This window comes from Lethenteron reissneri, chromosome 55 (genome assembly GCF_015708825.2).
Source record: "Lethenteron reissneri isolate LAM-NWPU_2019-01 chromosome 55, ASM1570882v1, whole genome shotgun sequence".
In the NCBI taxonomy this organism is placed as follows: Eukaryota; Metazoa; Chordata; class Hyperoartia; order Petromyzontiformes; family Petromyzontidae; genus Lethenteron; species Lethenteron reissneri.
The window spans coordinates 8,430,156-8,445,420 of NC_083833.1; the positions used below are offsets into that span (position 1 = coordinate 8,430,156).

The 15,265-nt window shown below is 51.1% G+C and overlaps 1 protein-coding gene across 2 annotated transcripts in view; it reads right to left on the reverse strand.

The window, feature by feature from the left end:
• The window catches only part of LOC133356828 (coiled-coil domain-containing protein 22-like), a 28,211-nt gene extending 17,100 nt beyond the window's left edge, over window positions 1-11,111 (reverse strand). Inside the window, exons 1-6 of one of the 2 annotated variants that reach the window (XM_061574543.1) lie at window positions 10,891-11,111; window positions 7,581-7,699; window positions 5,475-5,652; window positions 3,863-3,995; window positions 2,298-2,398; window positions 1,236-1,329 (exon numbers count right to left, since the gene is read on the reverse strand). In XM_061574543.1, the coding sequence (XP_061430527.1) occupies window positions 1,236-1,329; window positions 2,298-2,398; window positions 3,863-3,995; window positions 5,475-5,652; window positions 7,581-7,630 (556 nt within the window). In that variant the 5' untranslated portion in view covers window positions 7,631-7,699; window positions 10,891-11,111. The remainder of the gene's footprint in view (window positions 1-1,235; window positions 1,330-2,297; window positions 2,399-3,862; window positions 3,996-5,474; window positions 5,653-7,580; window positions 7,700-10,890) is intronic. The other variant, XM_061574544.1, reaches the window with a different exon arrangement.
• Between the last annotated feature and the right edge of the window lie 4,154 nt (window positions 11,112-15,265).

Sequence of the window (15,265 nt, forward strand, 5' to 3'; positions counted from 1 at the left end):
GCACCCTACAACAGGGTCTCATCACGTGGCTAATGAGGCGTCGCCTTTAACGACTTCTCCAAGCCTCCAAAAACCCCTCCCCCACACCCCAAATCCCCCCCACGGCACTAACCCAAGTCTGCGGGCACCACCGCCCACCATCGCCACCACCGCCACAGCCTCGCCTGGGTGACGCCGATAATTGGCTGACGAAACGCTAACAGAAGCGTCCCGATGGTGGGGGGGGGGGTGCTCTCCGCGCCATCGCCCCCGCTAATAGCGCAGCTCGTTAGTCCGCTCCGCCGTGGGTGGAAATCGCCTTCCCATTCTCTCCGCTGGGACGCGCGGGCGCGAGGCTGCGCAGTTTAACTTAGCGGAAATCCGCGGAAGCCCTCGCACGGAAATCCGCGGGTGGCGGAAAGAAAGCGGGGAACCTAGGCGGGCCCGGGGGGCAGGAGGCGGGGGGCGCGTTGCGGCCGCCACTTCATTTCGCGCGGTGTCCAGCAGAGGGCGGTGCAGAAGACAATCCACTGTTGTCCTGTACTCATTGCTGTGTGCCCCCACGTCTACGCCTGTAGGTGGACACCTGAAGGTGGATTTCAGCAGGTGGACACCTCTAGATGGACTCCAGCAGGCGGACACTTAAAACTAAACTATGTTTTATTTTACCAGCTAAGACCCCACTAAGCGATGTAGCTCTTTTTCAGAAGCGACCTGCCCACCAATCATAGCTCGACGAGGTGGCTTACCGTGCCGAAATTGATAACAGCCACGGTTGGCTACGTACGGCGCGAAAGAATTTCAACACACATACATGTTTCTAAATGTGGAGGGGAAAAATCGGAAGACTCGGAAAAAAATCCACGCGGCCACAGGGAGAGAGAGACACGCAAACGAAAAATCTACAGCAGCAGGCATCAGGGTCAGGATCGAACCCACGACCTCCTGCACAGCAGGCGAGGTAGTTAACATCTCCTAGCCACTGCACCACTTGCAGGCAGACACTGGTAGGCAGACACTTGCAGGCAGACACTGGTAGGCAGACACTTGCAGGCAGACACTGGTAGGCAGACACTGGTAGGCAGACACCCGTAGGGCGGCACCTGCTGGTGGACACACACTTGTAGAAGGACAGTTGAAGGCCTACACCTGGAGGTGGACAGCTGTAGGTGGACACCAGTAGAGGGACACCAGGAGGTGGACACCAGTAGGTAGACACCAGGAGGTAGATACCAGGAGGTGGACACCAGCCTCACCTTTTGGGATGCGCAAGGTCTTGTCGGTGACGTCGGCGGGGACGGAGAGCGGGACGGAGCGGAATGGCACGGGCCTGCTGGGGTCCTGCGGACACTCAACCACACACACACGGACAAAGATTCCCCGTATAGCCCTCACGGACCTTCACATCCATCGCCTGTCAACCCTTCCGGCCACGATCAAACGGCGCTCCCGAGTTTTAAGTTGAAGCTGATTTTCGTTCAACCAGAGTGAGAACTCAACGAGACCAGGGTGAGTCTCATTTGCCCGCCCAAGAGTGACCTGGGCCACGAGGCAGGCAGGAGGCGACGATAATTGCCGTACGGTGGTGCAACGCCTGCAATCCAGCGCTGTGGAAGAGTGGGTGGATCACAGAAAGTTGCGAAACTTCCCCTCGGGGGGAAAGTGCTGTTCATAGCGCGGCACGCTAACCACTGCGCCACTGCTCCACGCACACACGGTCACACGCGTGTCAGTGCGCTCTAGCGGAGCGGTTAACGATTCCCGCTCACGACCAATAACAGCGGTAAATACCCGAACCGGTCCTGGGCCTCGACGCGGCCTTAAGACGAACACACGGTGCGGTGTGTAAACATCAGCATTAGGAAGACAAAGGCGGCCAGGTGCGGTGTCGACCCCCTTCACGTGCCGTGCCGGCCTTCATAGGTGCTCGCTAACGGCACTTGCCCCAACATTCTGTTGAGGTTAAATGGGGGATCTTCATCACACGGGGGAGGTTACACGGGAGATCGTGCATGCAAATCACGCAGCTTCTGTTCGGCAGGACGCAGGGGGCTAAACGGGTGCGGCAGGGGTTGAAGAAGAGGTGGGTGAAGCAGGAGAAGAGGTGGGTAAGATGCGTCCCTTCCCTGCACCCCCCCATAACGTGCAGCCCGCACCGCCCTGGCCCCTAACTCTAATCACAACCCTCACGGCGAACCCCGAACTTCAACCGCAACTCCCAACAGCGAACCGCCGAACCCCTTGTAACCGCACCGAGCCCGACACCCGTCCACCGCCGCCGCGCGGGGTGGGAGGGCCGCGTGCCGCCGGGCACGCACCGAGAGGAGGAGCGGCGTCCGGCAGAGCGGAGGCACCCAGGGGGTGGCGAGCTCCATGCGGATCTGCTCGGCTATCGCCCTCTGCAGCAGAGCCATCTTCCCTGGCGGCACACAAAGACAAAAGCAAAGGTTTCCCCCCCCTCCCCCGCCGGGCCGATAGCCTTAACAGACTGTTGTGGCAAGTGCCGTCAGCGATTAGCAATCGGCGAGGGCCGGCACGGCACACGAAGGGGGTGGGTGGGCAGCACGACGGCCAGTGGCGATGTTTACACACCGCACCAGGTACTCATTTGAGGCTGAGTCGACCTAAGAGAGGCGGCTCACGACCAGTTCAGATGATTGTCACTGGAGTTGGTGGCCGCGAGCGGGAATGGAACTCGGGTCGCCGGGTTCGTAGAGTGGTGCGCGAACTGCTGTATTACTGCTCAACAAAGACAAATATCCCCCGTATAGCCTTAACAATGTTAGGGCAAGTGCTGTTAGCAAGCACCTATGAATGGCAGCATGGCACACGAGTGGGTGGGTGGTCAGCACCATGCCAGACCGTCTTTGTCTCTCCAGTGGTGATGTTTTTACACGTCACACCAGGTACTCATTTCAGGCTTAGTAGACCTAGGAGAGGCACAGGACCAGTTCAGATAATTGTCACTGGGTGTTGGCCGTGAGTGGGAATCGGATTCGGGTCGCCGGGTTTGTAGCGCAATGCGCCAATCTCTACGCCACCACTCCCCACACTACTGCTCGACACACACCCACGCACACACGCACCCACGCACGCACGCACGCACGCAAGCACGCACCCATGCACGCATGGGGGAAACCTCTCAGCTCCATGGCTCTATTTTTTGTGCCGCGTTGATGCACGACCTTGCCATGCGGAACTTCACCGTGTGGAGAGTTGTTGTTGAATTGCTCTGTTCATGGTTTATTATCTTTGTTGACACGGCAACCAGGTGTCGACGGTGTAACCAAGTCCTCATCGAAAATGAACATTTATTACCCGATGGGTTCTACCTGTGCCAACACTAAAAACCTAAACCTTAATGATAACCACGACACTTGCATTTGCATCGCGCTCATAACGTAACGAAGCGAGCTGGCGGAACGCGGTTTTCCTTCAGCCTCGGGCCCTCCCCCCACCCCCCGCCCCCCGCTGGCAGCAACGTCTCTGCGTGCGGCAAGAGTGCGCACGCAGCAAGCGGCCGCCTGCAAGCGCGCACTTGGGTGCCGGTCCGTGACGACGTTGAGAGCTGGGACGGTTCACGCCAATTTAGTCGATTGACCGACGGAATATTAAACATCGATCCAGTTCGCTTGCTCAGAATACATTTCTGCGAGATGCTGTGGGTTTGGAGAGTCAACAGTCCGATGGACTAAAATGTATTTTTACGTGGCCACACAGATATGGAGTTCTGCTTATATTTATATGCATTATGTTGAACTTCTTTCGCACCCTACGCAGCCAACCACGCTTATCGGAGGCTTATATATATATATATAGCCCAGGTAAGAGTTCAGGCTGCAGGGATCAAGGGGTCAGGCTCCAGGGGTCAAGGGTCGGGTACCGGCTGGCCGGTCGGCAGAGGTGGCGCTCTCCTTGGGCAGCTTCTCGAGGAGGAAGAGGAAGAGGCGACGGATCTCGGACTCGCTACTGTACAGGAACGTCTGGTAGCCGATCTCACCCGGGTAGCCCAGCTCCTGCAATAGCAGCAGCGGTGGCAACATCAGTAGCAGCAGTGGCAGTATCAGCAGGAGGCAGAGGTCGCAAACGGGGTTTGATTCCTTACCCGTACCCGGCCACACCAGGGTCGCAAACGGGTACCCGTACCCTACCCGATACCCGGCTACCCGTACCCGGCCGGGTACGGGTAGGGTACGGGTACGGGTACCCGATTGCGACGTCTGAGATGAGGCCATGTTGCAGGCGCGGGTGGGTTGATTCTAGGAACTTGAATTGTGAGAAGAGACAAGACGTTGGGAAATGAGTGACAAACGGTTACTCACCAGTGACTCACGGCCTACCCATACCCGGCCGCACCAGGGTCGCAAATGAGTACCCGTACCCGGCCGGGTACGGGTAGCAGGGTATCGGGTAGGGTACGGGTATCGGGTACCCGGTTGCGACCTCTGGCAGGAGGGGAGCAGTAGCAGCAGTAGTAGCAGCAGCAGTAGTAGAAGAGCTGTAGCAGTAGCAGCAACAGCAGCCGCATAAGTAGCAGCAACAGCAGCAGCACCACGAGTAGCAGCAGCAGTAGGAGAGGAGCAGCAGCAAAAGCAACAGCATCAGTATCAGCATTAGTGGCAGCAGCATCAGTACCAGCAGTATCAGCAGAAACAAGAGCAGCAACAGCAGTAAAAGCACTTGCCATGGGGGACGTGCGTCTCCGTGTGTGCTTGTGTTTGTGTGTCGTGTGTGAGAATGTGATACGTTTCGATTTAAAGCTTTCGTGACTGCAGGGATTCATCTTCTTGGTTCTTTCGGTAAAGTCACGTAGAATGGATATAATAAAATAATAAAAATAAAACATAATGAAATAATTCTCACGACGTTTCGGCCACAACACAAGTAGCCGTCCTCAGGTGGAGAACAGGTCTGTACAGACAGAGTCTGAATGACAAGCCCCAGGCTAGTCGCTCCAAGCCTGGGGCTTGTCATTCAGACTCTGTCTCATTGACAGACCTGTTCTCCACCTGAGGACGGCTACTTGCGTTGTGGCCGAAACGTCGTGAGAATAATTTATTATGTTTTATTTTTATTTTATTATTTCCATTCTACGTGACTTTACCGAAAGAACCAAGAAAATGTGATACGTGCTAATACGCATCAGTGCGAGCGTGCGCGTGGGTCACAGCGGTTAGCGCACTGCGCTACGAACCCGGCGAGAGCCGAGTTCTGATTTCCGCTCACGGCCAACACCAGCGGCGAATTATCTGAATTGGTTATGGGCCTCCGCTAGGTCGACTCAGCCTCAAACGAGTATCTGGTGGGGTGTGTAAACATCACCACTGGGGAGACAAAGGCGGCCGGGCGTAGTGTTGGCCACCCACCCCCCTCGTGCGCCGTGCCGGCCTTCATAAGTGCTACTCGCTAACAGCACTCGCCCCAACAGTCTGTTGAGGCTATAACGGAATAAATCTTTCGTCTCTCTGTTGTGGGGGTCACACAGCCACCCGCACCTGGCAGGCCTGCGCCAGGCTCATCCCCAGCCGGAATCTCGCCGACATTCCCGGTGGGAGCACGTGGCTGAGACCGCCGCCGGCCGCCGGGTTGATGACGCGCAGGCAGAGGACGGCGCCCTCCACGATCAACTCCGTCGTGAACTCCTTGAGCCCCGTCACCTCCTCCGGCACCTCCCTGCAGATGCGTGCGCACGCACACACACGCGCAAATGGGTACCCCCCATCATAGCCTTTAAAGAGACTGTCTAAGGCAAGTGATCTTGCGGTGGCTAGGAGATGTTAACTGCCTCGCCTGGTATACGGGAGGTCGTGGGTTCGAGTCCGACCCCAACGCCTGCTGAATAGTTGAAGTGTGCGTCTCTCTCTCTCCGTGGTCGTGTGGATTTTTCTCCAGGTCCTCCGGTTTTTCCCTCCACATTTATAAACATATACGTTTAGAGTATTCGGCTGCTATAAATTTCCATGTGATAAGCCACTTCGTTGGGCTATCATTTGTGGCCAGGTCACTTCTGACAAAAGAGCTACATAGATCAGTGGGCTTTAACTTGCCTCCGCAGTGCTGACATTTACACTCCGCACTGGGTACTCATTGAAGGCTGAGTTCACCTAGGGGAGAGCCAGGCCTGGCTCAAATGTTTCGCCACAGTTATTGCTCATAGCGCATCGCGCTGACCACTGCGTTACCTCTCCTGCACTCACAAAAACAGTGACGCCTGCACGGTGACGCAGCCCTATGGTTGTGAGTTGGCCGCTTCGTTGCAGTGCTTCACGGTCCGAAAACCTGCGCCCTCCCCCGATGAAAGCGGATGGTCAAGATCCAGTGGCGTAATTGGCAAGCGTGGGCTACTGTGTGCCAGCGTCGTGGTCCAAATTTGCCAAAAATTCGAAAAAGACTGGCAAACCACTCAATTGTGATTACACACAGTGCTCATTGTCCCCTACAAGACATCTGTGAAAATATAGCTTTATCGCTCATCGGATTCCTCCAGGAAATTAAAATTCTGATTCTGATAATGCCCCAGGTCACTCTTTAAAATGAGACTCATCCCGACCTCTTTCGAGTCTCTTACCTGATTAAGCAAAAAATAAAATAACGCACAAAAACAAAGTTCCCACCGTGAAGCCTTGAACTTAAGGTGGTGACATTGTGTGTATGTGTGAACGAGAAGCGGTAATGTAACAGTTGACACATTGCGCTCCGAACCTGACAACACAAGTTTAATAGCCCACTGATGGCCTACATTGACGAATCTCATAACTAGGTCTGGTCAGCCCCTAACCCGACTCAGCCATGAAATGAGTCGCTGGCGAAGTGTGCGTAAACATTGGCACTGGGGAGACAAAGTCAGCCGGGCGTGGTGCTAGCCGCACCACCCTCTTGTGGCCCGTGCCGGCTAACAGCACTTGCCCCAACAGTCCTTCGCTCATGACATAAAGCTACGCATCTGAGAGTTGGTGATTAATGATCGTAGAAATATACACGCTGATGTAGCTCAAGCATAGTAGAACAAACGAGATGGGCATAATGCAGAACAGCTGAGACGAACATTACAAATGAGACGAGAGAAAACTTTTTCTTGAACTGACCGTTGAGTGGTCACAAAAAATAGTCCCACTGTTGTCACAGTGTGGTCACGTAAAGAGTGTGGTCACAGTGTGGTCTCAGTGAGAATATGGTCACAGTGAGAGTGTGTTCATTTTGAGGGTGTGGTCAGTGAGAGTGTGGTCACAGTGACAGTGCGGTCATGTAAAAAGTGTGGTCACAGTGTGGTTACAGTGAGAGTGTGGTCATTTTGAGGGTGTGGTCAGTGAGAGTGTGGTCACAGTGACAGTGCAGTCATGTAAAAAGTGTGGTCACAGTGCGGTTACAGTGAGAGTGTGTTCATTTTGAGGGTGTGGTCAGTGAGAGTGTGGTCACAGTGACAGTGCGGTCATGTAAAAAGTGTGGTCACGGTGTGGTTACAGTGAGGGAGTGGTGAGTGAGAGTGTGGTCACAGTGACAGTGCGGTCATGTAAAAAGTGTGGTCACAGTGCGGTTACAGTGAGAGTGTGGTCATTGTATGTGGTTCAGGAAGAGTGTGGTCAGTGGGCCCAGTTACTCACAGGCCGCACTGCCGGAGGGAATGAAGAATGATGCTGTCCACCTCCTCCATGATGGCACCCTGACCTCCTCAGCCACCGTCTCTCCTCCTCACCAACCTCACGTCTTCAACCTACCGACTCTGCGTTCGAAGATCACAAGGCTCCACACATGTTAATTGCCACCATGACTTACACAGAGGGTGGCTTTAAAAAAAAAAGGCACGTGCCTGGCTGTAATATGTCACGTTTTTACGAGAAGGGGACTTTGAGACAGATTTAAGTAATACCAGACGAGAGCACAGTGAGGGCAGAAGACTCGTATCCACCAGACACCTGGGTCAAATTCCCTGCAGAGCCAGGTCAGCTTAAACACGAACAGGTTGCAGGGTTTACACCATTGAAAAAGCAGACCAGTCTACAAAAAAATTATAAAAGTACGTAAAAATGCACCGTAATTCCATCGCTGGATGATAGCCTCCCCCATGTCATTGCAGATCATGGGGCTATTAAACATACTATTAGACCTCCTTTACCAGTGGAAAAATATAGTAATAGGTTTTACCCTTTCAACTGGTACAAAAACTGACACCTTTATACAAGGCATTTACTATATTTAGCCACTGGTAAAGGAGGTCTCATAGTGTAAATGCTTACCCCGAGCTCTCAATACTCTGATAGTGCGCTGTCTTTGAGTTGTACGCCTTTTGGCGTCATCTGGTCCAACACCAATGGAGACTAGACTCTAAGAAAATCTGCCTCGGGTGTGGACCAATCAACTTCAAGGACAGTTCATATCATTATCATCATCAGAGTTGTTTCTTTTTGTTTGCATTTTGACTGCTTGTGCTGTGGTTATTGCAAACATGATGCCTTGTATAAAGGTGTCAGTTTTTGTACCAGTTGAAAGGGTGAAACCTATTGCTATTGAACATACTTCATCACACTGGCTCGCAAAGGTGGGGAGCTTTGACGTTGTATCGAGCAGTGTTCTTCATTGCAAGACCCGCGGGCCACTGGCGGCCACTGGTTACCTTTACTGCAGGCCCTGACGTGTGGCCCTCGACAATTCCCGAATAGTGAAAACACCCCGACCCATCATCATCGTGATGCTGTTAAACCCCACAAATGATTTCAAATGTGTGGCGGCCCTCACACTGGTGATGTCTTATCAGCGAAAGTGGCCCCGCTGAAAATTAGTGAGGAACACTGGTATGTACAGGGTGCTTATAAAAATGCTAACACTTCTGAGAATTTGCAACAAAACCACAAGAAATGTGCCTCCGGGCTCTGGAGACCACCTGGAGAAGATTCCAGGCCATGTGTTGACAATGATGGCGAACAAGTGGAGACTCTTGGACTTTTTGAAGCTATTAACATTGCATTTGTTATCATGTTACAGTGTATTATCCGTTATTTTTCCATTAAAAACGATAGTCCCATATAAGTGTTAACATTTTTTTAAGCACTCTGCTGTACTCTAGAGTAATAATACATTTTCTGCACTGCCCTTCATTAGAAATACAGCCTCGTAGCAAAAATATATTTTTTGTTTAAAACAAGTGAATGTAAGTGTAAAGAAAATTAAGTCAACTTAAGGCAAAACGAATCTACTAAATTAACAGAATAAATTACAAATATGATGTCTGCTGGCCGTGTCCTCCTTCAAAAGGAGCTTCTTAGCTCAACTGGTTCTACTCGGGAAATATTCATCTGAAACAAACTTCTGAATACCGTTCATATTAACAAATGGGTGGCGTACTGCACTAGGAACCCTGTCCCGAGTTCAATTCCTGGCCCATGGCTAACAACAGTGGCGAGTATTTGTACAGTGTCTCCAATAAGCAGAACAATCAATGGCGACACAAAGTCAACAGAAGCTGTCAATCAAAGTTCACGGATTGACAACCAACGATTTCCGCATTACTTTGCGTTCGAAAAAAGAAAATTTGCAACCAGCCACAGGACAGATGACCTCGCTGTTGCATTAGTTCCTCATTGAAGCGTTCGTTGCACGTCCGGTTAACAGCGTTAAGAAATAAAAACAAAACGCGAGTTGACATGTACCCAGAGCTCAACGTATGCACATCGCAATACATACGTCAACCGTGCATGTCAAATGTGGTTTTCAACCGTGTCCCACGGATGGACTATGGCACCGCTTTAGCAATGTGTAGTTTTCACCGCTGAATCTGGCAGAGCCGTAAACCGTGAAGATCAGAACCAATGCCATCAATGCTCAATGAGAGCAGGAAGTCACCGTGATTTTTTTTTAACAAATCATTTCCTCTTCATAGGAAAGCCTCGCTAAATCTAAAGACTATTTTTTTTCAGGAGGAGCATGCATTGACAAAGTGACCCATTCCACAACTCGTGAACACCGAATATTACCACCAATGGGCCTGATTCACATTGATTCATCGCATCGGAGGGGGGAGGAGTGTTTTCTATATTGGGACGTTTCGCCAATCCATTATTCATGGCTTGGAGTGTCAGAGGAATCCTGAGAAAACCCACCAGGCTTACGAAACTATTGTTGTTCATGTTACCAGATAAGGCCCGCTGAGCTGTATAGCTCTTTTTCAGAAGCAACCTGGTCACAAATGATTGCTCAACGACGTGGCTTATCACGTGAATATTTATAGCAACCAAATACTCGAAACGCCCAATTCTAAACGTGGAGGGAAAAACCGGAGGACCCGGAGAAAATCCACGCGACCACGGGGAGAGAGAGAGACACGCACATTCCAAATATACAGCAGTGGTCAGGGTCGGGATCGAACCCACGGCCTCCTGCATACCAGGCGAGGTAGTCAACATCTCCTAGCCACCATGGTTACCCCATGCGAGAGGGGTTACATTCAAAGCTCCGCACAGATTAATACAAGAATCAAGTTGCTGTGCTACTTGATTTATGGTCCACGCCTTCACCAGCGTATAAATGTCTTCATCCAGCAGTGGATCGACAAGAGGGATATTGCACGTACGTGCGCATGTCTTTCACTGTAAAATTTCTGGAGTTAAATTCAGCTCATCATCGCCCAGGGGCCGATAAATCGGTTACCACCACCCACCACTGCCACTGCAGTAGTCCCTTGCCCCGTAACACACACACACACGGAATTACCACCACCCGGCCCATTTAACGACTCGACAAAGTCGACGGGAAACACATCACGGCTCAACTCCTCGCCAGTGCTGTTACTGCTTTACTTTACCCGACTTCTCGGAGCCCGAGACTTGGGGGCTACCGAGCTCGGGTCATCCCGCCGAGCACCGGCGCAGCGACTCGGGCTACGATTCAGGCAAGGAGGGCGCCTGGGGTGCGGCCTACCCGATGTTTCCGCTCCTGGAGGCGCGACAGGCGACGGCGTGTCGCTCCCCGGCGGTGGCGGGTTCCCGGCAGGTCCAACCGGGGGTGGCCCGGGTCCCCCCGAGACCCCCGAGACCCCCGAGTTCCTAAAGCCCCCCAAGTCCCGTTCCCTCAAGTCCCCGGTGGAGGATTTCCGCGGGATTCGATGACAGACCGCAGGCGGATTTGCATTTCCCAGCGCGCTTAAGGCTCGAGCTCAAATCCAACCAATCGGATGGCGAGCCGCGCGCGAGACGCGGAGGCGGTGGCCAATGAGAGTGCGAGATTGATGTCTCGGCGCCGTTGTGCGCTGGGAATTGTAACGGCCGCCAGGCGCTCGATCAGCTGACCGCTGACCTCGTGACCAATGGGCGAGGGTCGAATTCTTGGGTTTCAAAACGTTACCTTGAGTTTCTTGGGTTTCTGCACCCACATTGTATAGACAATAGACGACGTTTCGGGCAATAGCCCTTCTTCGTTAGCACATGTGCTTATGAAGAAGGGACATGTATGTGCTACGAAGGGCCATTTATGTCATATGAACGAGGGTCTTTGCTCGAAACGTCGCATATTAATCTTCTTGGTTCTTTCGGCGTTGTGGCCGAAACGTCGTGAGAATTATTTTATTCTGTTATATTTTTATTATTTTATTATTTCCCTTCTAACGTGACTTTACCGAAAGAACCAAGAAGATGAATCCCTGTAGTCACGACAGCTTTAAATCGAAAGTCGCCTATGAATGTTTCCTTTAAAGGCCACACACAGTGATGCACAGCTGTAAGCCCACGTGGTTTACTCGTTTCAATGCGGGCAAAAGCTTTGTGTTCGTTTATTTGTGTTTCTGCCTTGTGATGGGACATTGGAGGATGGACGTTGAGAATTATAAGGGCTCTGGGTGACCAATAAGGTCTGAGTTGGTCTGTAATAAGGTGGGGCACTGATAGGGGTTCACAGGTGTATAGTGTAGTATATAGTAGTGTATAGTGTAGTATATAGTAGTGTAGTGTATAGTAGTGTATAGTGTATATAGTAGTGTATAGTGTAGTATATAGTAGTGTAGTGTATAGTAGTGTATAGTGTAGTATATAGTAGTGTAGTGGATAGCAGAGGTGGGACAAAGTCATTGTTATGCAAGTCCAAGTCGAGTCTGAAGTCATCAAATTCATGACTCGAGTCTGACTCGAGTCCAAGTCACATGACTCGAGTCCACACCTCTGGTGGATAGTAGTGTATAGTGTAGTATATAGTAGTGTAGTGTATAGTGTAGTGTATAGTAGTGTAGTGTATAGTGTAGTATATAGTAGTGTAGTGTATAGTGTAGTATATAGTAGTGTAGTGTATAGTGTAGTATATAGTAGTGTAGTGTATAGTGTAGTATATAGTAGTGTAGTGTATAGTGTAGTATATAGTAGTGTAGTGTATAGTGTAGTATATAGTAGTGTAGTGTAGTATATAGTAGTGTAGTGTAGTATATAGTAGTGTAGTGTATAGTGTAGTATATTGCAGTGTGGTGGTTAGTAGTGTAGTCGCATACCTGTCAACCCATACGTTGTACCCTGTATTCTGGTACAGGGAAATTGCGTTTTCAGGTCCATACGGCGTATAGCCGTTTCAATTCGGGCAAAACAATTGTGTGTATGTGTTTGTGTCTCTCCCTTGCGATGGGGCTTTGTAGGATTAACTTTGAGATTCATAAGGGTACTTACTGGGTTAGGGGCCGTCCAAAAATGACGTCACGCGATTTTGGACGATTTTGGAACCCCCCCCCCCCTTCGTCACACGGCGTCACAAAAAGTCAGACCCCCCCTCAAATATGACGTCACAAAGCTCTGCCCCCCCCCCCCAAAAAAAATAAAACATGCTTCAAATCGCTTTAAACTATTATCATTGTAGTGCGTTTTTAACGTGGCGCTGCACTGTGATGTTGTAGGAGAAACCATTTATTAAAAAGTAAATTTAAGTAGAACGTGTTGTCTATATTTATTTAAAGTTGCGCATTTTGATGTGACGTCACATTTCTCACCCCCCCCCCCTCCTCACACATCGTCACAAATGTCTTACCCCCCCCCCCCCAGGTGCGTGACGTCATTTATGGACGTCCCCTTACCAGTGAGGTCTGAATTGGTCTGTAATACTGGTAGAAACCTCCTGGTTCTACCAGCCCACAGGGGATTATTGTGTCCGTCGGCTCCGTCCGTCGTGCATCCAAAAATGGGAGGGGTGGGGCTGGGTGGAGAGGGGAGGGTGGGGAGGGGCTGGGTGGGGAGGGTGGGGAGGGGCTGGGTGGGGAGGGGAGGGTGGGGAGGGGCTGGGTTGGGAGGGTGGGGCTGAGTGGGGAGGGTGGGGAGGGGCTGGGTGGGGAGGGAGGGGTGGGAGGGGAGGGAGGGGCTGGGTGGGGTGGGGAGGGGCTGGGTGGGGAGAGGAGGGTGGGGCTGGGTGGGGAGGGGAGGGTGGGGAGGGGCTGGGTGGGGAGGGTGGGGGTGGGAGGGGTGGGGCTGGGTGGGGAGGGGCTGGTCACCCCGTGGTGCCCTTATAAAACTCAACGTTTAACCTACTCACGCCGGCTTGTGCCCGCCCTCACAGTCGGCCATATTTGCGGAATACACCACGCCGCCGTTGATCCTGGCCATTGACCGAGCAACCGAACATTATACACCAGTGAAGACTAGGCTCTAAGAAAAGCTGTCTCGGGTGTGGACCAATCAATTTAAAGGGCAGTGCATATCATTATCAGAGTTGTTTCTTTTTGTTTTCATTTTGACTGCTTGTGTTGTGGTTATTGCAAACATGATCCCTTGTATAAAGGTGTCAGTTTTGGTGCCAGATAAAGGGGTAAAAACCTATTGCTATATCTTGCTAATGGCAAAGGAGGTCTCATAATATGCAGAGGTTATGCAGTGCCTCGGCACTCTTCAAACCCTCCAGACACAAACCTTCCTATGCCTATAGTTGTGCCAAATCTCATCCTTCTAGCCCTTCTAGAACGCCATTCAAATCTGACACTCATTCACGCCAGTCTATAGCCGGTATCTGAACTGGTCTTGGGGGAACCAACCTCCTTCAGAAACCCACAGTAGACCAGAGTGTACACTATGGGGACCTCATTTGCCAGTAAAAATATGATAATTGGTTCTTTACCCTTCTATCTGGCAACAAAACTGACACCTTTTTGCAAGGAGTCATGTTTGCATAGACCGCAATACCTGCAGTCATAAATACAAACAAAAGACATAACTCTGATAATGTGCACTGTCCTTGAAGTTGATTGGTCCACACCCGAGACAGCTTTCCTTCGAGCCTAGTCTCATATGGGTTGGACCAGATGACGCCAAAAGGCGCACAACTCAAGGACAATGCACCATCAGAGTATGAGAGCTCGGGGCAAGCATCTACACTATGGGGACCTCATTTGCCAGTAAAAATATGATAATTGGTTCTTTACCCTTCTATCTGGCAACAAAACTGACACCTTTTTGCAAGGAGTCATGTTTGCATAGACCGCAATACCTGCAGTCATAAATACAAACAAAAGACATAACTCTGATAATGTGCACTGTCCTTGAAGTTGATTGGTCCACACCCGAGACAGCTTTCCTTCGAGCCTAGTCTCATATGGGTTGGACCAGATGACGCCAAAAGGCGCACAACTCAAGGACAATGCACCATCAGAGTATGAGAGCTTGGGGCAAGCATCTACACTATGGGGACCTCATTTGCCAGTAAAAATATGATAATTGGTTCTTTACCCTTCTATCTGGCAACAAAACTGACACCTTTTTGCAAGGAGTCATGTGTGCATAGACCGCAATACCTGCAGTCATAAATACAAACAAAAGACATAACTCTGATAATGTGCACTGTCCTTGAAGTTGATTGGTCCACACCCGAGACAGCTTTCCTTCGAGCCTAGTCTCATATGGGTTGGACCAGATGACGCCAAAAGGCGCACAACTCAAGGACAATGCACCATCAGAGTATGAGAGCTCGGGGCAAGCATCTACACTATGCATCTACACTATGTGTAGATGCTTGCCCCGAGCTCTCATACTCTGATGGTGCATTGTCCTTGAGTTGTGCGCCTTTTGGCGTCATCTGGTCCAACCCATATGAGACTAGGCTCGAAGGAAAGCTGTCTCGGGTGTGGACCAATCAAATTCAAGGACAGTGCACATTATCAGAGTTATGTCTTTTGTTTGTATTTATGACTGCAGGTATTGCGGTCTATGCAAACATGACTCCTTGCAAAAAGGTGTCAGTTTTGTTGCCAGATAGAAGGGTAAAGAACCAATTATTAGACCAGAGTGGTAAAGAATGGTCCCGCAACCCCCCACGACCTAACCGACACGGCGTGGGTAGC